This window comes from Phialemonium atrogriseum (assembly GCF_030411735.1).
Source record: "Phialemonium atrogriseum strain 8032-3 unplaced genomic scaffold QBC33scaffold_3, whole genome shotgun sequence".
NCBI classification, from domain to species: Eukaryota; Fungi; Ascomycota; class Sordariomycetes; order Cephalothecales; family Cephalothecaceae; genus Phialemonium; species Phialemonium atrogriseum.
This window is the reverse complement of record NW_026848140.1, coordinates 26,772-46,611: the sequence shown is the minus strand read 5'-3', so window position 1 is coordinate 46,611 and position 19,840 is coordinate 26,772. Positions and strand designations below refer to the sequence as shown.

The window sequence follows — 19,840 nt, the reverse complement described above, 5'->3', positions numbered from 1 at the left end:
AGGGTTTCGACGGTTCATATATAGATCGCTCTGATGCAGTAGCGCTGGAGTCTGAGTCTGGGGAGGGGGTTTGCCTGCACTCCGCAGACCCCGCAAATGATGTTAAACAGTGGAGGCCTTACACCTACGAGGATACTTTGCGCCAGTGGTCCGTCCCATCCCCTTCTCGATCAAACGGTTGGCATGGAAGTTCTGCGCTCGATCACGTGCTCCCCCCCCTCGTCACCTGCCCACACCTCCCCACCGTTTTCATCCTCCTTTTCTTCTTCTATCCGTATCTTTACTAGGTATTTTTAGGCCATTTACCTCCGGTGGGCTGTTGGGCTTCTCCCTGACGGAAAGAGTCGACAGTGTGGCAGAATGCCAAGTCAATGTCGTTCGATATCCCCCCAAGCCCTACCTAATTGTTCAGCTAATAGGTGGTACCCACCGATTGCAATACAGCAAGATCGATCGATCGCAGGTTTCCCCGCCAATTCTTGTTCGTATTTGATCTCACCTTCTCCCCGAGACAAACCGATTTTGGGTCGGAGTGCGGGGGTGCTGCTATGGTTTTCCAACCAGGGACTTGCCCGGAGATGCCCAACTGTGCGGGGTCTGAGACAAGACGGAAATCGAGAAACGGGAGCCCCATCTTGCAGGAATCCACTCCTCCTTGTCGGCGAAAGTTAGGTTATCAGAGCAGCATCTCTGTCAGGTGATGGATGATAGGATGGGAAGGTAATAATCGTGTGGTTGACATGCAGGCTGACATGCGCCAATTGCTTAGGTCTTTGCTGCAGATTTGCGAATGGAGATTGCCCAAGGCTCTTGGGCCAAGGTCTTGGGTGTTTTTTTGCCGTTGAGGGGACGAATGGCGTCCAAAGAAGACGGCCCGTGGAAATATAGTTTCCTAGCATGTTGCAATGAGCAGCTCATCAGCTAACCGGGACGATTATTGATTTGCCGGACCAGCGACTCCTCCCTGCAGCCTAGCACGGACTTTATTGAGGGCCTATGAGGTCATGACCTGATGAGAATTGGTACCTACCTACCTCTACCTATGCAGGTATGGATGGAACCTGACCGTTTCACTTCTAGGTAATAAATAGCGCCATTTACTAGCCCGGTGCATATTGCTCTCACCGGCCACAACCTGCATGAAGGAATTCTGCTTCTCGACATTTCGCTCTGTATTGCGTAGATAACCCTGCTGATCACCACATCCGCCTTATCACATCACGGCCATTTGTTGTATGCGTACTGGTGGCAGCGTGGCAGCGTGGAATCCCCTTGGCCTATCACGGCCGGCTTCCTACACACAAAAGATAGAATGAACATACAATCATTAACTAGATACTTGGAAGGCTTCCATCTTTCTTCTCCTGGGCAACCCACTTTTTAGATTTGCTGTCTAACGTCACCCAGGGCCGAGACCTCCTTGGCTGCAGCAGTTGGGCAATCCTCCTTTTAGTGCGGAAACCTCTGTGGGGCGGAAAGAGGAGCCGTGGCGGGGCACTGTAACTTCTCAGGGAGCTTCGACATGGGTGGGAACTGGAAGTTGGAAGCTTGATGGAAGATAGAACAGGGCAACGGGCTACTAAGGTAATTAATTTATCACTTAGGTTCCATTGATATCCATGGAATGACCTCAAATGTCGTGTGTGCTTCGACTTAACAAGATATTATCTCTACGACAAGCCAAACCTCATCCTTAGTTATTTCGTCCAGACCTACCTACCCAGCCAAACTCGGGCCCAATCTCCAGGGATAATACCAATTCCCAGGTGCCTTACCTTCCACCTTTACGCAGTACGGATACATACAGCTCTCTTCAGCTGAGCTCCAGCTCTCTCGTTGCGACATCTCTTCCCAACCAGGAATTGGCTGGCTGCACGCTGCAAATATTTGGTCTCCATCATTCACATCCGAACCATTGAGCGCTTGTCCAAATTGTTGGAGGCGTTGGGCTGAGATTTCAAGCATCTCGCTAAGTTGTTAGGCACTTGGCAGCGCCTTTCAATCTCCTGAATTCTCGGCCACCTCGAATCTGTGCAAGCGCTTCGCTTTGTTGCGCTTTGCTGCGCTATTGTCGATGATCCAAGCTGAGATCGATGGGAATATCCAACAGAATCGGGTCTCAGTATTCCAGCTTTCCCACCACAGCGAAAACATAATTGCTCGGCTCCCCTGTGCACTTCTTCCTGCACAGTTCTTGTCCAAGACACAGCATCGAATTCCTTCCCCGTGGAGCTTCCACTGGCTAGACTTCTACGGAACCTCAACAGACTTGCGCCATCAGCCATTACTTCCGACCAACGCGCAAGCGAAACTTTGGGAGGCTTGAGTTTCCTGCCGCATGCTATCCTGTTGGCTCCAAAAACATTGGCATATTGGCCTTCATCCATCCTCCCTGGCTTCGTCAGCTTCTAAAACATCGTCTTTGATTTTTGCTGAGGCTGAACCACTTTGCCTGACCTACACCGACATCGACACCGATTATACTCGGGCACCTGCGAGCCCGAATTTACCCCATCCGGCGCCTTTGAATGCGACAGAGTAACAGAGGAGGCAGGCTGATAAGAAAAAGCATCCCCCATGGGCTCGCCATTACTCGTTTGCCCGAAGTTGTACACCATCAACGTCCGACGACCGAGGATAATGATGATCTCGCCTTCACCTTCGTTATCGAAAGGCCTTGGCCAGCACCACAACCAGGACCTTGCTCTCCAGGAGTACTACCTCTTGCAAGAGCAGCACGAAACTCTCCGCCAACACCTCGAAGAGCTGCGGCCACTACGTGCTTCTATGCCGGCCATCAGCAACACTACACCGAGCAGCCCGGCTGCCTCGCCTCCCCTGGTCCCGTTCAAGCCCTTCACGAACGGCCAAACATCACCATACCACCACGCTCGCCGCTCCTCCCTGTCTGTAGAACCATGCAGGCGGTTTTCCCTTGGCGGACAGCAGCAAGCAGAATGTGGACTCGTCGCATTGGGACTTGAGGCCGACTTCGACATGTCAATGGCTACCGGGCTCGCGGCGGAGGAAGCGAAGCTTTTTGACGTCAATGAAGGCATCAAGCGAACGCTGACGGAGCTGCTGAATTGCAAGGCCGTGCGATCGGACCGGTCATTCAGGACTTGGGTCCAGCGCCGGCTGCTGGACGCCGAGAAGGAACTCCGGAGCGGAAGGCGGAGACGCGGCGCGAACCGAAGCCGCGAGGGCAGCGAGCAATGGAGTCCCGGCCGGCCTCCTCTCATTCTGGAGTGCTCAGGGGGACACTGACGAGTCCACATTGTTGTTGTAATTCTGGCTTGGCGTTCGGGGCGCTACCTACCTTCTCCGGCTTTTCTTTTTCTCCTGGCCTAGGAGTCACGGTTTTGGCGGCGAGCTGGAGCATCAGACGGGCATCACTCATCGGATACGGCGAATGGCTGGGCACTCTGTTGCACCGGGAAACGGCGTTTGGCTTCTTTCCATGTGGATGGATATCGCATGTCAATACGTATATATTACCCTGCACTATTTTATATAATATGATGATAATGACCTGATCTGACCAAGAATGAATGGGACCTTGTTTGCGTCACAATTCGTGAAATTGTGGTGATGTCTGGGACCTGGACCCACTGTTTAGATCGGCCGTTTCTCTGTGGGAAAAAGTCACATGCTTAGTCACGAGATCACGGTCCTAACTTTTTATCTGCCTCCGTTATTTGCGGGACGGCATGCGCGCCGCTAAAAGGTAGGTGCCCCTGGACATAACGTTGAAATCCATCTCGTTTGGTTCTTGGGCAAGAACTATTTGTGTTTACCGACGATCTGCATACGAACGGTTCTATTCACCCACCTCATGACTTTCCCTTGAACCTCGCCCGTTACGAGACCGGAGCTCTTACTGTTCGCAATGTCGGTCCTTCTTGAGACCAGCGCGGGCGACATCGTGATCGACTTACTGGTCGACTACGTGCCCAAGATGTGTGAAAAGTAGGTTTATAACATCCACCTTCTTACTTGTCACAGGTCAAATCCCAATCCTAAACTCGACAAGATGCTAATTATTCTGTATCTACAGTTTCCTCAAGCTCTGCAAGCTCAAATACTACAACTTCGCGCCGATCCATTCCGTCCAAAAGTCCTTCTCCTTCCAGACTGGCGACCCTCTTGGGCCGCTCTCCTCCCAATCCGACGGCGGAAGCTCGATATGGGGGGTGATATCGGGCGATGCCAAAGACAGGACCTTCCCGGCGCTCTTCCACCCGAAGCTCAAGCACCTCGAGCGCGGCACCGTCAGCATGGCCACGGCCCCGCACCCGTCAGACCCGGAGACCCGCCTCGCGGGGTCGCAGTTCATCGTCACCCTCGGGGACAACACCGACTACCTAGACGGGCGGGCCGCAATCTTTGGCAAGGTGGTCGAGGGCCTCGACGTGCTGGAGAAGATCAACGACGCCATCGTCGACGACAAGGGCCACCCGCTGGTCGACATCCGCATCAAGCACACGGTCGTGCTCGACGACCCGTACCCGGACCCGGCGGGGCTGCGCGAGCCGTCGGCGTCGCCGCCGCCGTCCAAGGCGCAACTCGCGACGGTGCGCATCGTCGAGGGCGAGGAGCTCGGCGGCGACTCGGACGACGAGGAGGCCGCGGCGGCGTCGGAGCGGCGGCGTCGGGAGCGCGAGGCCGCGGCGCAGGCGCTGACGCTCGAGATGATGGGCGACCTGCCGTTCGCCGAAGTCAAGCCGCCCGAGAACGTGCTGTTCGTGTGCAAGCTGAACCCCGTAACAGAGGACGCCGACCTCGAGCTCCTCTTCAGCCGCTTTGGCAAGATCCTGAGCTGCGAGGTGATTCGCGACCGCAAGACGGGGGACAGTCTGCAGTACGCCTTTATCGAGTTCGACAATAAGGAGAGCTGCGAGGCGGCCTACGCCAAGATGGACGGCGTGCTGATTGACGACCGGCGAATCCACGTCGACTTCAGCCAGAGCGTCAGCAAGCTCAGCAACATCTGGCGGTCCGAGACGAACCAGAAGAGGAAGGGCGTGGCCGCGGCGGCGGGCAACGGCCGAGGCGGGTGGGGCGGCGTCAAGGAGCTGGAGAAGTGGCGGAAGTACAGGGTCGGCGGGGACGAGGCGGCCGACAGAGATGGATACCGGATGGTCTACGGGGCGGAGGAGATGCGCGGCCGGCACGAGAGGGCCAAGGATGGCCGGCGTGGTGATGCTGGGGATCGAGACGGAGATGGAGATGGAGATGGAAATCCACACCAGGATCGCGACGGTCCCCGGCGGCACGGCGGCGGCGACGACAACGACGCCCGAGATAGCGACAGGTTTGGGAAGGAGGGCAGGGGCAGGGGCGGGGGCAGGGGTGGGGACCGGGGTTGGCACAGGAACGGGGACGGGGACAGGAGACGGGCTGACGGCCGGACACGCAGCCGCAGCAGGAGTCCGTGGCGAGGCGGGCAGCGGAATCGTGACAGCCGGGATTGGGACCGGCGAGATCGAAGGGATCCTCGCAGGGAAGGGGACCGGGACCGCACGCGAGACAGGGGACGAGGTCGGAGTGACTAATTCTGCAGCTCTAGGTGGGCTCATCATTGGACGCCTAGTCCATGACAGAAACACTCCTACTAGGGCTATCGACGTGTCTGCATCTCGCGTATCGTATCTCACGACCCAGACCACCATCTTCACAAGCCATCACCGCCTCCCCGTTCGCGAACCGTCTAGCGATGATACGTCTGCCATCCGTGAAAGCGATGGTTGCCTGTCCGGGGTCGTGTGCGTCTAACTCGCACGGTCGACGACTCAGGATGGTCCGCGCCCTCGAATCGGCCCGCAGACCACCGTCGATGGATAGTACATGTCCCTCATCCGGCGACGCCCAAGCCTAGGATTAACCTGCAGAATATGCATAGCAACCTGATTGCGGACGGCGATTGTTTTCGTCCGGACGTGACGTACTCCAATTGCCTCAAGTTTCATCATGCTGGCGAGGTTCGACCTCAGATGCCAGCTCGGCTTCAACCCCCGGAAGCTGTGCTGATCAACATTTTCGTCCAGGGTAATACACTACCGCATTCGGTTCTAGATTATCACTCCGAGCCTTGGGAACAGATGGGCTAGGAAGGCCGGAAGAAGTTCAGACGCGCTCTGCGCGTGCCATGCTTAATTTGCTCTTCTTCCACTTGGCCCAAGGCTCCTTGCCAACTGTTGAACCCCGGCGACGCGTGTCGTTTGATGTCCCCTTATTTGGGAGCTTGAGCTCAAGCCATTTCTGGTTGCTGACTCACTCCGGATTCAGTTCTCGCGGGATGAGAAGCCGGGGGGGAGAGGGGAGGAGGAGAGGGAGGAGGAGGAAGGAGGAGGCACAGTCGTTCCACAGCGTAATTGGGGCGATGTCCGTTGGTGCCACTGGAGCCTCAAAGGATGGCCTGACGGAAGTTCCCAATCATCCCACCAGCCATTAGTAAACCCATGAGGGGGCCATTGTGTTGTGCGCGACGCGGGCATGCAGCCTTGCAGATAGCATTTCGCCCGTTAAGCACCTGCTGACAAGCTGGAAGGCCACCGTACCGAGCGTATCACACGGACTCTAAACTGGCATCTCACTTTCCGGTACGTCTCTGCCACTTGCCGACTACCTCCTCCCCATTGGGGGGGTGGATTTCATGTATCTTGCCTATTAGCCATCTGACAGGCGGGGCGGGAGGCAGTACACATGGTGGGAGGCTGGGCACGTCGTCGCTAGCTAGGTAGAGCAGTCAAAGTTTGTTTTATTCTTTCCCTATTTTCCCACTTTTTTAGTTGTTATAACTATTACACACCCTCTCTCCTCTCTCTCCTGCAAGGACCCTGGTGTCACCTTGGCGGCCCCCGTTCGCTCTCAACGTCCATTGTCGGACCGAGTCTGGCATGCCGACTGGGCTGTAACCGTTACGGGTGTGTGTGATCTGGCCAGTCAGCCAGGAGATGAACAGTAACGACGAGAGTTAACAACAGCAAGCCCCAATCATCTAGAACGAAGTATCTTCTAGCGTCGTACAGGCTGGGCCTGGAAGGGCGAGAACGAGGCCACCTCACAACAGACCGGAAGGAGACACAAGGCCACGAATCAAACAGCGAAGCCCCTCCTCCCTTCTGCCAGTTCAGGACGAGCCTTGTGTCACGCATTTCTCGTCTTCGAGATCAATCGCCCAAGGAAAACGATCGTTTGCCGGCACAGCTGAGTGGCGCCTGTAAGGAACATACATCTCTGTTACGAGTATATTCATAAGCCTGCAGGGATCGGATCCCATGCACGAGAGGGGTTGCCAGGGCAAGCACACATCTTGCACCTGGGATGCAAGCCACACCCGCGGAGGGTCTGGCATTTCCTGGGCCCGGTAACCACAGTAGCGTGGCGGCCGCCCTCACGCGTCTTCGGTGTCCGAGGTGTGATTATGTGGACGGGGCAAGGGGGGGGAAGGGGGGGCGAGGTGGCCAACGGGGGTGCCCGGGCCTTGGGTTGGCTGGCCACCTCACTCCCCTTAACACGGCGCTCACCGTACTCCAATCGCCGGCAGCCTCCCCGGTTTCACCATGGCGGCAACCTGCAGACGCGACCCCAAGGTCGCCGGTGGGGGGGAAGCTCCTTGACAACCGATTATCTGCAGACAGCCGCGCTGGAGGCTGGGCAGGGGGTGGGGGGAAGGAGAGCTCTCCGCATTCCAAGAAAAGAGAAGAAGGGAAATGAGAGAGAATCAGAGACAAGGTCGTCTTTCTTGTCGCTCTTGCATAGTATTCCCCTGTGGCAAGGGTAGTATCCCCCCCAATGCGCCGTCGATGCTGTCTCGGGTTGGACGGGGAACCTCCCCTTTTTCAAGCCCGACTCCTCCGAGGACAACAGCTGTCTTCTGCTCCCTGTCACAATGCTCGAGATGATCATTGCTATTACATTGCTCGCTGGACCTGACTAGGGGTGGGCATGCTATCCTTCTCCCCTGGCGCGAGGGGAAACAAGGCTGCTCCTCGCGCTGAATTATCAAGTTGAGATTTGGCGGTACTTGCCGCGTTTTGCCCGGACAGAGATATATTCCTTGCAGTGTTTGCATCTAGGTGGGCGCGAGCTCGCCTGCAGGTAATATCCTGACGTTAATGAATCTCGGATCGATCGGAGCCGAATGTCGGCACAGTAGCCGAGATTTGGAGAGCAGAATATCGGTTACCTCCTGTGTCTTCGGGTGGCCCTTTGCGGGGCCGAGCCTCGAATGTCCCCAAAAAGGGGCGGTGGGGGGGGGGGGGGAGGGAGGCCCACTGTCTCAGCGGCGCGTGTAAACGAGCAGGAAGCAAGCACCGGCAACGACATGGGGGACCCGGGGGTGCAAACCTTGCATGTCCAATTGCCCTATCTCTGATAATGCAAGACATGCTCCCCTGCCGTGGGAGGAGATGATTGCCGATCGCCCAGGCTAGCAAATCGGGAGCGCCCGTTCTCGAGCAAATCGTGGGTATGGTCGATCGCACATTTCCCCTCTCCCTACGAAGGCTACGATTTGCTGGTTACATAGATGAGAGATGGAAAAAGTGACAGAGACAGGGGGCTTCCCTGTAGGACATGCACCTCGTCAATACGCGGTTTCGTGGATGGTCATATTGTGGCGTTCCCAGGAAAGCTGCACAGTAGGAAAGCCAGGCAAGCATCTCCGCCCTTCCTTGCGAGCGCCACTCCGTCGCACATGGTCACCGTTGAACCACGCCGTCTTTCTCCAGCGTTGATTTGCCAGGAAGCCAACTTCCCAGAACAGCTCGCTTCGTGTTCTTTGTCTTCCCAAATGCGTGGAGAGCGTCTCTAACATCGTCAGGATGACGACACCTCTCTCTCTCTCTCTCTCTCTCGCGCGCGCGTCTGGCAACTTGCCAGTAATCGCAGTCAAACAGCTGACATCCCATTCCCCCCCCCTCCCCCTCCCTTCCCCGACTTCTCCTCTCCTCCATCCAATCGTCAACCAGGCCGAAAACCAGCCAAGTATGCACCGTACACGTGTAACCAATCTCGGGGCTCCACTTCCCAGGGTTCGGTCCATCATCATCAAGGTCAGGTTGCCAACACCCGACTGGCCTTGCGGACGGCGGAAGCAGTTAATTAGGTATTCTCACTCCCGGGCAAACAAAGAAAAGAACTTGGCCTGTTCGGAATTACCTTCTTGGGATTTGCGGTGGAGCGCAAAGCTTTGCCCTTTTCTGAAAGGGGCAAGCCTCCATGAGGGACGGGGCAGACTAGGTTCAAGGGTGTGGAATACATCAGCCTCACTGGAAGGTGCGCCGTTGGCAACACCTTCTGTCATATTTCTTTTCTGGTCATTTCTTCTTCTTGGTTTGTTTCTTTTTTTTCTTGTTTCTTTTATCAATCTCTCCCTCTTTCTAGCGGTCCGGCTGGCCCTTTGTCATTTCTTTCTCCGCCCCCCTCCTTTTTTGTTTGGCCGCCCTTGGGCAGGGGGGCTCCGGCAAACCTTTCCTCTTGCATCATGTCGTCAAATCGGCCACGGAACAACAGAGCTCTGGTCACACAGAAAGAGGCCCTTGGGGCTGCCTGTACCAAGTTTGTGATATGCAGTGCAGGGACACGAGGGCCAGCCCAGGCCAGCATCTATTAGATAGCTCTTTGTATGCGGCCGTATCAGGAGTTGCTCCACCCCCCTCCCCTACTGCCAAGCCCATGTCGACCGCCTGTCACTAACTACGAGGGAGACCGCCGATTCAGGACATGTTTTCATGGTGGTCCATCCGGGGGGCGTGGAAGATCAGCGAGGAATATTCCGGCCGCTTCTAACTAATGATCTGTACGTTTGCTTCCCCCCCTTAGGCCCCTCCACCCACCTCTCCAAGGATATAGAGAGCCCAGATCAAAAGCGAGAAGAGTGTTTGTCTGCTAGCGCCTCCACTCGCGCTCGGTTCTTCCTGCCTGTCATTTTACCTCCCGCCGGTCGGCCCAAGAGAATCCAGAACCAGCTACTGAGCTCATCTGGTCCTGGCAGATGCTGCTATGTATGTATGTACGTACATAATATGGGTCATGGATGGAAACCAGGTTCCGCCATGCAGCTCCGACAGAAGGCTCCTATTACACACAGCTCTGGCAGCTATTACGAGCTACATGGGCGAACCAGCGCCACTCCAGATCATATGGGTGGTTCTAGGGCTGGAAGTTCTGGATATATAGGCACCGCTATCTTAGACATATGTATGACACTGGGAGTTGCCTCTTGCCCTGGGCGAGCTTTGAAACCGGACAGTTTGGACTCACGCCTTCTTGCGAGCCCACGTCCACCCCCTCCCCCCACCTCAAGCACCGCCCATGTTCGCCTCCTGCGCCTACCATCCCGGATCTACTCGGCCCTAGCCCGATGTGGCTCTCTGTTTGCGGGCTACCGCGACGATCAAGGTCAGGCAGATTCAAGCATGCAGGATTTGGGCCCCATATGCAGCCAGCCGTAGCAACCGACGAAGCTATGCGACGGCGTGGCTATGACATCTGTCGTGTAGGTGCTGCGTGCCAGGTAGGGAGGTATCTATCTGGCCTTTTGCTCGTGGAGACGAGACGAGACTGGAGAAACGCTGCTGGTCACAAGTCACAATTGCGCCAGTCCATCATGGCATGGGCATGGGGAACATCAACTCTGCAAACACGAGCTCTTGGGCTCGTCGGGGCGAGTAACACAAGGTCTATAACACCAGATCTCTTGGCCGTCCCTGGAGCTCTCTCCTCTTCACCCCTCCGACTCCTCCTTGTGGGACCGCCGTGTATGCTTCTTGTTGGACGCCCTGCCATTTGATCTCTCTCGCCCTCATCCACTCCTATTCGCGTCGAAACGATCTTCAGAGATCCATCCGCCTGTCAGTCAGTCTGACAAGGACACGAAGCAAGCCGTTTCTGATCCAACAGGTCAAGTCGGACGACCATCAAAAAGACTCACCGGCCTCGGAGCGACTTAGATCACCACCGTTCCTCAAGCTTGTCTCATCCCCCTCATCCACCACCTCCCATTTCCCCCTTTCCTGCGGCCTTGTGGAGTCGAGATCCTCACAAGCACCCTATCGACGGGCGCGTGTGGTTCTCAGTACGCGAGTGTGCGAAGACTTCCGCTTTCAAACACCTTGAGTACAAGCAGTCACGCACGACCCTGACCTCACACGTCAGCTAACATCATTCGCTTCCTTCTTCTCTGCTGGATATCGATCGCCTGTCTCGATCGACTGCCTCGCCTCCGATCTCGCCTCTCCGTTTTGCTCCCACGTCCTACACTTGTACCCGATCAAGGGGCATCCTCAACATCGCCAATCCGGCTTTCTCCGCCCTAGTCAAACAATGGTCTCCCAAGCCGGATACAGCGGTCGACGATATAGCCGTGCCTACCCCCAATACATGACACCCTCTGAGCGCCGGTATCATATCTCCTCACACGACGGTCGAAGCATAGCAATGGCAGAATCCCAGGTCGAGACAGATTCGCAGCCCCAGAGGAAGCGGATCGCCGTAGCGGTAAGCTTCCCTCGACTCTCCCCCCCCCACAACAAGCTTCTAAGCCCCTCTGGACCTGCGTGTTTATCACCCAGGAACCTGGGCAACATCTCTGCATTCAGAAACAAGAACAGTGGTTTCTAACACGCATCCGGTGCTCTTCAGTGCGGGCGCTGCCGTAAGCGCAAGATCCGATGCAGCGGCGATCCAGGAGGCGGACAACCCTGCTCCAACTGCAAGAACGCTGGCAGCGAACCATGCTTATTTCTAAGGGTATTAACTATTCCACCCCACAATGGCCCTTCTGGCCCTTTATTCAACTCTCCCGATTTGCCATTCTGACTCTGGCCCCCAACAGGTTCAGTCGACTGAAGCCCCGATGCGACAAGACAGCAGCGAGTTTACCTACAACGTCCAAGACGCGCGGGCCTACGCCAATCGCACCGCCAGCCATAGCGTTCAGTACACACAAGATCTGCCGGCATTAAGCTCGGCCGAGATATTGAATCCGTACCGAGGCGGCTCGCCCTACGGCTACGGGACCAAGCAGTTCTACCCAGCCATGTCCAGCTATGGCACCGGTTATCCCGAAGAGTACGTCGAGTACGGTATTAGCTGCCCGTCCCAACAGACAGTCCTCAATCACGAAGCCGTGGGCATGATCCCGTATCCCTGGCTGTCTCGGAGCAAGCAACCGGCTGCCAGCAGCGTATATCTTGATCCAGATGCGACCTACGCCTACGGTGGCACGGCGAGCCTCGTGCACCGCTCGGCACACGCCGTCACGACCGACTCCCCAAACTTCTCCTTCTCCCACATGGCCGCACAACTGCCGGCTGCGTCAGTCCACGGCACCGACCGCCTGCTGCCGACTCCCGTGAGCCGGTCCCTGAGCAGCTCGTCAGGACTGCCCTACCCCAGCCTGCAGTCTCTCAAGGCCGCCATCCCGACAACCGGGCCGCAGTCACCGCCCCTTTCCGCGACGGGAGGTCCCGGCGATGTCGCCTCGGCTGCCGCCGCCGGTTATTCGAATGGCTTTGATACATCTGGCCTTCCGTATTCCTCGGCAATGGCCATGCCAACCCACCACCACCATCACACCCCGCACAATCACAGCCAGCACAACCATCACCCGGCCCGCACCGGCTCGGTCCCCTCATCGTCCTACTCAACCGCGGCCGAGTCGCTCTTCTCCGAGCACGATCACGGCCTGCGGTCGCACGGCTCGACCGTCGTCGACCTGACTGGCTACGCGTATGCGGACTCAGGGGTCGGACCGGGGGCGAGCTCTCTCCGGCGCGGTTCGCGCAGCTCGAGCCAGACGTCGTCTGGGACCGGCACCGGAAGCTCGCTGAGAAGCAGTCAGACGGGTTACGTCCAGACCGAGAACCAGCAGCAACAGCAGCAGCCCGACGAACCAGTTGCCGCCCACGTGTATCCGCACCAGCATCAGCAGCATCAGAATGGGTTACAGCAACATCATCAAATTCAGCAACCGCAGCAGCAGCAGCAGCAGCAGCAGCAGCACAGCAACCAACAACAACAACACCACCACCACCACCATCACCACAACATCGCCGCTGTCGTGGCTGGTAGCACGGCGCCGACGGCGACATATCTCCCCGACACGCCTGGCGCGTCGGGCCTTGGCAGCGGTCATGCAGAGAACCGCCGGACAGCTGTGGGGGCCCGCCGCTAGGCTGGCCCCGCGATACGGAGGGGTACCGGCGGGGGGCAGGGGATGGGGGGAGGAGGGTGGAACGGTGTTGTATGCCCCCGTCTTCCCCTCGTCCAATGAACAATCCCTGGGATGTGATGACTCCCGTCTCCACCCCCCCTCCCACCCCCAAAACCAATTCTTCCCATCCTCCCGCAACTGGCCGGCCCGGGCTGAGAAGGGGGTGGAAGTCGCACGTCGTCGTTTGGGGTATGAACCCCCCTTCTTTTGCGCCTTGCTTGCGTCCGCCGCACACCACGTGGTACCTTTGTCTCGTCGGACGAGGTTTCCAGCGCGGGCCGCGGCTCCTTTTGGTTGCCGAAGCTCACCGGCTGGCTAGATATTGTTTCCTCCCCCCCCCCCCCCCCCGGGTACTCCCTAGCTATCAAATTCTAATCCGCTCAGCTTGCTCTCCGCCTGTCTGCCTGCCTGCAGCCTCCCCCAAAGTTCCTCGATTTGATTTGTTCCCCATTGCACTTCCCCCTTCTTCTATTTTTGGAATCCTCCGCCACCGCCCCCTTCCTCAACGTGCATTCCCACCCCCCACCACCCCTGCGCCATATGACGAGGTCCGACGCGCTGTTACCCAAGGAAACGCCTGTTCCGGGAGGGAGGAGAGGAGGCTCCCCCGACGGCAGGCGCCACAATAAGCATGAAACACATCGAACCCTCCCCCCCCCTTCCCCCTTCCTCCCCTCCCCGGAACCGCTGTGTGCTCCGAGCCGCGCGTCAAAAAAGGGGGCTGTGGGGTGTGTGGGTGGGTGTGGGTGTGGGTGCCCGCCTATCCGTCCATCCGCCCAACGTCATAACACCAAGTTAGAAGAAGAAGAAGAAGCGCCTTCACCCCGCGTCGCGGTTGAGGCGATCGGATATCGACGACTGCTTCTCCTTTCCCCCTACGCACACACACCATACCAAAAATATCACCCCCCCGCCAACCAAATCTACCATCTCTCCGACCTCATCGGCCATCCAGTCGGATGCCCTTCTGGCAAAACCGTGTCCCCCACCCCGGCTGACGAATATGCCGGGGAACCGGAGGGTGCTCCTGGCGTGTCCGTGCGACGCTGGTTCTCCTCTCCCTCGGGAGGGAATGAACACCCCCCCGTGGCCCCCCTTCTTCTTCTTCTTCTTCTTCTTCTTTCCCCTGTTTTTTTTCTTTTCTTTTTCTTCTCTTAAGTGGTGTGTGTCTCCCCGAGCTAGTAATTACAACATCGCGTGGATGGATGGATGGGGTACCTTGTCGTGTCCATTTCCGCCTTCCTTTGTTGCTTCGTTGTTTCTGAACTGATGGTCTCTTCTATTGCTGTCTTGCTGGGTCAGAGGCCTAGGCGATAGAAAGTTGGTTGGTTACTGGTTTAATCGTTTTTTTCTTTCTTTCTCTTTTCCGGTTGATTATCTTGTCCGTTAGTCTGTCTGTGATCCTATCTTTCCTCTTGTATCTCGATATGTCAGTCATGTCAACGCTTGTCGTTTCCACCGTTGGCTCTTTTCGGTTTCTTCATTTTGTGTCCCTGGTAGGCCGGACCCGGGACTTTGTTTTAATCACACGGGAAAGAAAGAATTACGAAAACTTACACTGAACGGCTGGGGTGGATAGGCTGGAGGATACGGGGAACGGAGGTGTAAAATTGGATATGGCGCATGGAGGTGGTTGGAAGAAAAGGGGGTCGGACAGGGGAAAATAAATACCCTTTTGTGGCAGCTTGGCTTGATCTTGTCTTTCCTGCGTTTTTGTTTGTCTCTTGTTTCCCCCCTTTTATTCTTTTCTTCTTTTTTGTCATTACTACATTATCCACTCCTTTTACGACAAGTCAAATAGTCCGGCTATGGAGGTCTTTGAAGTGTGGTGGCGATCAATTCTCTCCGCCGATGCCTGTAAACGGACCCGGGAATCCATGTAATAGTTCCAGCCATTTAAGCGGCGTGGATCCATCTAATAGATGAAGTTACAGGACCTATTGCCTTGGTCAAGGCTTCGTTCCAACTCTTAAATCTCAGCGTCTTACACTGCCGTAGCTCTCGCTGTGCCTCGCCGCCTTTGGGGAGACTCGCTCGCGAGATGGCCGATGAACTCCTTCAGCTGGGTGTGGCTTCTGATTCCATCGCGGGTATATCGAGTAGAACTTAATGAGAGCGACAGAAATGCCTTGGGGTCCCCAAACCTCGCTTGACACCGCACGCCACGTTAATGAGATTTCTCATGCAAGCGTCAATCTTGCAACGAACATCGGAGGAAACCGAGAATTGGGGAGAGGAGAGGGTCCTGCAGATGCTGTAAGCTATTAGTAACAACATACACATCTTCAATTTAGGCTTATATAGCCACTCCAGTTGCCACACGTCGGTTCAGAATGCCCCCCGCGGGATCTCCCACACTAATCACAATCGCAACCAATGAAAGTACCCTCAGCCTTGCAAACCGGTGAAGGATGATGCCCCAATGGCATTGGCTAACGTTCTGACCACTACCTTACGAATTGCACGGCAGATTGGAATAAATGAAGGAAGATGACCAGTTTATGAGGTCAACTCTTAGCTAACACAGGATATCCACGACATGCCTCCCTACCCGACGAAGCACCACTGCCCCAAGTGCAAGAAGACGACCAAGAGCATGTTAAAAGCGGGACATTGCAAAAAGCATCAGTGAACCTGCGCAAACGATGGCCATAAGGAATGGGTTCAGCTGAAAACCGAACCTTGTGAGATGTGTGGTTTGGACTACGAAGAGGGTGTGAACTGTCATCGATGCGATATTCTATGAAGGTGCAGTACATACAACTCCACCTCAGTACTACTGAAGCAAAGCTAACAGCTCGCCAAGCAAGAGAGAATAATCTGTTTGGGGGGGGGGGGGGAGACCCTTACCCTCTTGCGTCTTGCCCCCTTGGTCATGCCCTTCGCGCTTACTTCTGCTTCTTCTACCAATGGCTGCATAGGCTGTAGAGGAGTTTCTCTCATAGAGGCAGCAGAGCAAGTTCTCCACTCTCTGAATACCGCTCCGGAGTGTAGTCTGGTCGGCCAGAATAAGCAGGTCTTGTGGTGTCTCTCAAATCTTCTAGATAGGAATTGGACAGGTTGATGAGAGTATGCTCGGAGCACTTCATTGACATGAAGCATCTCTGGAAGTCGTTCAATACAAAGTTCTTTGCATTGATGCAGGCGATGAATGCTGCTCGTGACTCGGCATCTGGCAGCCCTCGAGAGATTTCGCGGACGAAATGAGCGCGCAGGAGAGCGTTGTCAGCATAGAGTTCCTTGGACCAGGAAACATCCTGGATGAAGATCGGGTACTCGTACAAGAAGTACAGAGGGCCGGTATGGGAATACTCAAAGTCGATTACCCCGGACAGCTTGGGTGGCAAACCGTCGGGTTGCTCGACAAAGAGCATATTCTGGCCGTCGAAGTCGGCGTGGATCATGCCAAATGGCTGTCGAAGGTAAGGTTCGTCCGCATGAAGTGCCAGGAAACCGTCCAGCTCTTTCTGGATCTGCTGACAGAGTCTGACAAGTTCCGGTGATTCGACTTGGTCGGTCGAGACGAAGGATTGTAAATACTCATCAGTCGAGTTGAAGGGTCCCCTGGGTAGGTCAAAGCACGGGCTGACGAGGGGGCCAACTCCATGCTCGTTGAGAGATCCGATTTTGTCGAAGCGCAGGGACGCGAACTGGATGATCACCGAGGTAATCTGTGAAAGCGCCGCCTTCTTATGATCGAGGGGTAGATCATCCCATATTTGATATAGATGCCGCCCGGGAATTCGCTCCATGAGGACGTAAGGGGCACCGACTGTGTTGTCCAAGTCCAGGTCGTGGTGATAGACCTCGGGAACGGGAATGTCGGTGTGGCTCCTGACGTATCGGACCGTTGCGATTTCGCTGGCGTCCCTGGCGGCGGCAGTGGCAGACCTGACGCGAGTGAAGCGTGCAATGCAAACAAATCCAGACCTCGCGAGGCGCTCATGCGCTGTTGGGCTCGCTTGAAAGGTGAGGAGGTAGATTTCATGACTGGCTCCCCGAGTGAATCGCTCGGCTCTCATGCATTTGGCGTGGAGGCTGTTGGTTGCGCGGTCCAGGAGCTTGTAAATATCCAGCTCCAGCCGAGGCGAATCGTCCGAGCTGGACTCGTCGTCCGAACTAGCGCATGATGACATGGCGCGTTCTGGTTGACGACCAAATCAGGGAAATGAGATATGTGCTTTTGCGAGTTGATGTGGTCAGGAGAGTTAGTCAGCCAAACCCGCACCTTCCAGCCACTCCATTCTGCTGAACCAAATCAGAGGATCAATAATGGTAGACGGGTTATTTGGTTGTTCTTGTGAGTAGATGAGAGATATCTAGAGATATCAGAGATATCAGAGACAACAACAGTTGCGGTGTGATCACGTGTTTTGGTTGTAAACAGCCATGGTGAATCACGTGCCGTTGTTGGCATTCTTGGTTTGTACAGGAGGCTGACATTGATTCTTCTCCCCATATTGCTGGCAGGATACAACGACTGTGGTCAAGCTGAAGCGGATGATGGGGTGGGGAAAGCCATTGGGGATGGCTCCGTGCATGTCGCTCCACATGGAAGGCCAGGTGGAGGTCGCATTCAGCCCCATTGTCGCTGGCTATGCTGCTGTTCTGTTGCAAGTAGCAGTAACTACCTAGGTACTGTACCTAACTGACGGCAGCAGCCAAAATAGCATTTGGCAAATATGGAGAGTCCCTGCAGCTTTGTCAAATACTCCGTACGTGCAGTACAATAGTTGGCTGCCAAGACTGCCCTATGGAACAGGGGTGCAAATCCTCGGTCTCGAATGGTAGTTCTTGCTGCAACAAGGGACCGTGTTGGAAAGTCCCATTCGAATTTTTGTTTTTGGGCCAGATACGGAGGTACGGATATTTGGGCTGTCCGTGCCCGAAACATGCTGCCGTACTGTGGGAATCACGATAAGTTGCGGGTCCAAGGTAAGGTACAACACAACTGTTCCTGGAGTGCCCAGTGCCTGCATCAGGCAAACCCTCGATGATAGGCCATGGCCAGTGATGCAAGGCGGCAGCCGCTTCCAATAATCCGCTTCTGTCGCCAGTACCTCCAACTGGAGTCAGACCTGGCATATCCAGATGGCATTCTATTGAGGGACGAGCGCAGCCAGGAGTTCCTCTACGAGAAACTCTTCTCACCCAATGCGATATCTCGGCCTGCACCTCCCAGATATCAGTTGGAGGCTCTCAAAAATCTGGTGACCCGGATTGAAGGAGCCATCGAAGATTGGGACGAACACGTAAGTGGCACCGAGCCCCATCATCCCATCATCTTTTCCCTGGCACATGTCTCAACGCCATACGCCGGAGCAGGGAATATCAGACAGCCTCATGACCGCCCTCTCGCGTCTGATGTCACTGCCCCTTCCTTCTGAAACAACGGCAGCACTGCAGAAGAGCTACGTGACATATTATCAGTCGCTGCTCCCTGACCCAGATCCAGCAGCCTCGGACCCGACCATCACCCTCCTGGAATCCCGCTCGTTGATCTCCGCCGCGGGAACGACCGGCCTGCGGACGTGGGAGGCATCACTGCACCTCGGCCAGTACCTCTGCGTGGATCCGGCAATCGTCCGGGACAGACGGGTCCTGGAACTGGGTGCCGGGACGGGTTACTTATCGATCCTCTGCACCAAGTATCTTGGCGCGATACACGTTGTCGCGTCCGACGGGTCGGACGATGTCATCAACAACCTCCCGGACAGCTTGTTCATCAATGGCCTACAGGGCTCTGACAGGATCGCACCGATGGACTTGAAGTGGGGACACGCCCTCGTCGGCACCGAGGAGCCAGCGTGGAACGGAGGCCGCGAGATTGATGTCGTCCTGGGCGCCGACATCACCTACGACAAGGCGTTGATACCACCGCTGGTAGGGACCTTGGAGGAGCTGGCCGACTTGTTTCCCGAAGTGCAGATACTAATATCAGCGACTGAGAGGAACCGAGACACCTTCAGACACTTCCTGGATGTCTGTCAAAGATCGGCATTCACAGTCGAGCTCGTGGATTTTCGCGTGCCGAGGCCCGAGGAGCAGATCGGCCCGTTCTACGGCGGCGGGATCCCGATTCACATCTGCAGACTCAGGAGACTCAGGAGACACTATTAATAGATAAAAAGCAATGGCAAAGTGACGCGGTCAAATGCCGTTCAAACACATTATCTCGCCTTTTCCCGGTTCGTGACAAGCCCATATCGCCCCTCAAATCTCACAGATGCGCCGACGGAGCCCGAAGGTCAGAGGGCGGCCAACCAGGGGCGACATCCGGGAGACCCTGGCAGCAGCAGGTGATCAGCCCGGCCTTCTCAAGAACAAGATGATATCATATCATACCCGAGGCCATGGCCTAACGTGAAATTTGACGCAAGGGGTAAATGCAAGATCCTCCTGCCCGAGGGTGGAGTCGACAAGTATCAAATCTATTTGAGTGCTCTGGAACTCCTATGTATGCCAGGGCTTGAAAAAGTGCTGGTTCAATTATAGCGGCCTTCAGCCCGAGGCTGTAGGGCCAGCTCAGAGCTATGTACGCCACCTCTCAGAGGTCTCGCCCCTCCCACTCGTTTTATTTTGGGGGTGGTTGGGCCTGGAACCTTACTGGTCTGGTGG

The 19,840-nt window shown here is 55.9% G+C and overlaps 7 protein-coding genes across 7 annotated transcripts; 6 read left to right on the top strand and 1 right to left on the bottom strand.

Moving 5' to 3' along the window:
* The first annotated feature begins 2,482 nt into the window (after positions 1-2,482).
* Positions 2,483-3,712, top strand: QBC33DRAFT_215321 (uncharacterized protein). Its single transcript, XM_060422720.1, has one exon. It carries the CDS (start codon positions 2,578-2,580, stop codon positions 3,265-3,267), a length of 690 nt encoding a protein of 229 aa, XP_060286965.1. The 5' UTR covers positions 2,483-2,577; the 3' UTR covers positions 3,268-3,712.
* Position 3,713: 1 nt separating this feature from the next.
* On the top strand, positions 3,714-5,962 carry QBC33DRAFT_597204 (RNA binding protein). Its single transcript, XM_060431915.1, has 2 exons — positions 3,714-3,969; positions 4,058-5,962. The coding sequence occupies exons 1-2, from the start codon at positions 3,890-3,892 to the stop codon at positions 5,553-5,555; spliced, it is 1,578 nt and encodes a 525-aa protein (XP_060286964.1). The 5' UTR covers positions 3,714-3,889; the 3' UTR covers positions 5,556-5,962.
* A 2,661-nt stretch (positions 5,963-8,623) lies between these two features.
* On the top strand, positions 8,624-9,791 carry QBC33DRAFT_215276 (uncharacterized protein). Its single transcript, XM_060422718.1, has one exon. It carries the CDS (start codon positions 8,829-8,831, stop codon positions 9,570-9,572), a length of 744 nt encoding a protein of 247 aa, XP_060286963.1. The 5' UTR covers positions 8,624-8,828; the 3' UTR covers positions 9,573-9,791.
* On the top strand, positions 9,656-10,524 carry QBC33DRAFT_215282 (uncharacterized protein). Its single transcript, XM_060422719.1, has one exon. It carries the CDS (start codon positions 9,738-9,740, stop codon positions 10,458-10,460), a length of 723 nt encoding a protein of 240 aa, XP_060286962.1. The 5' UTR covers positions 9,656-9,737; the 3' UTR covers positions 10,461-10,524.
* Positions 10,525-11,331: 807 nt separating this feature from the next.
* On the top strand, positions 11,332-13,183 carry QBC33DRAFT_511569 (uncharacterized protein; the record flags this gene model as incomplete). Its single annotated transcript, XM_060425849.1, has 2 exons — positions 11,332-11,505; positions 11,843-13,183. The coding sequence occupies 2 exons, from the start codon at positions 11,332-11,334 to the stop codon at positions 13,181-13,183; spliced, it is 1,515 nt and encodes a 504-aa protein (XP_060286961.1).
* Positions 13,184-15,725: 2,542 nt separating this feature from the next.
* On the bottom strand, positions 15,726-17,603 carry QBC33DRAFT_215199 (uncharacterized protein). The gene is made up of 2 exons (XM_060422717.1): positions 16,073-17,603; positions 15,726-15,856 (listed from the first exon to the last, which is right to left on the bottom strand). Exon 1 carries the CDS (start codon positions 17,356-17,358, stop codon positions 16,162-16,164), a length of 1,197 nt encoding a protein of 398 aa, XP_060286960.1. The 5' UTR covers positions 17,359-17,603; the 3' UTR covers positions 15,726-15,856; positions 16,073-16,161.
* Positions 17,604-17,792: 189 nt separating this feature from the next.
* QBC33DRAFT_215065 (putative methyltransferase-domain-containing protein) lies at positions 17,793-19,609 on the top strand. Its single transcript, XM_060422714.1, has 2 exons — positions 17,793-18,474; positions 18,548-19,609. Exons 1-2 carry the CDS (start codon positions 18,226-18,228, stop codon positions 19,340-19,342), a joined length of 1,044 nt encoding a protein of 347 aa, XP_060286959.1. The 5' UTR covers positions 17,793-18,225; the 3' UTR covers positions 19,343-19,609.
* The last annotated feature ends 231 nt before the right edge of the window (positions 19,610-19,840 follow it).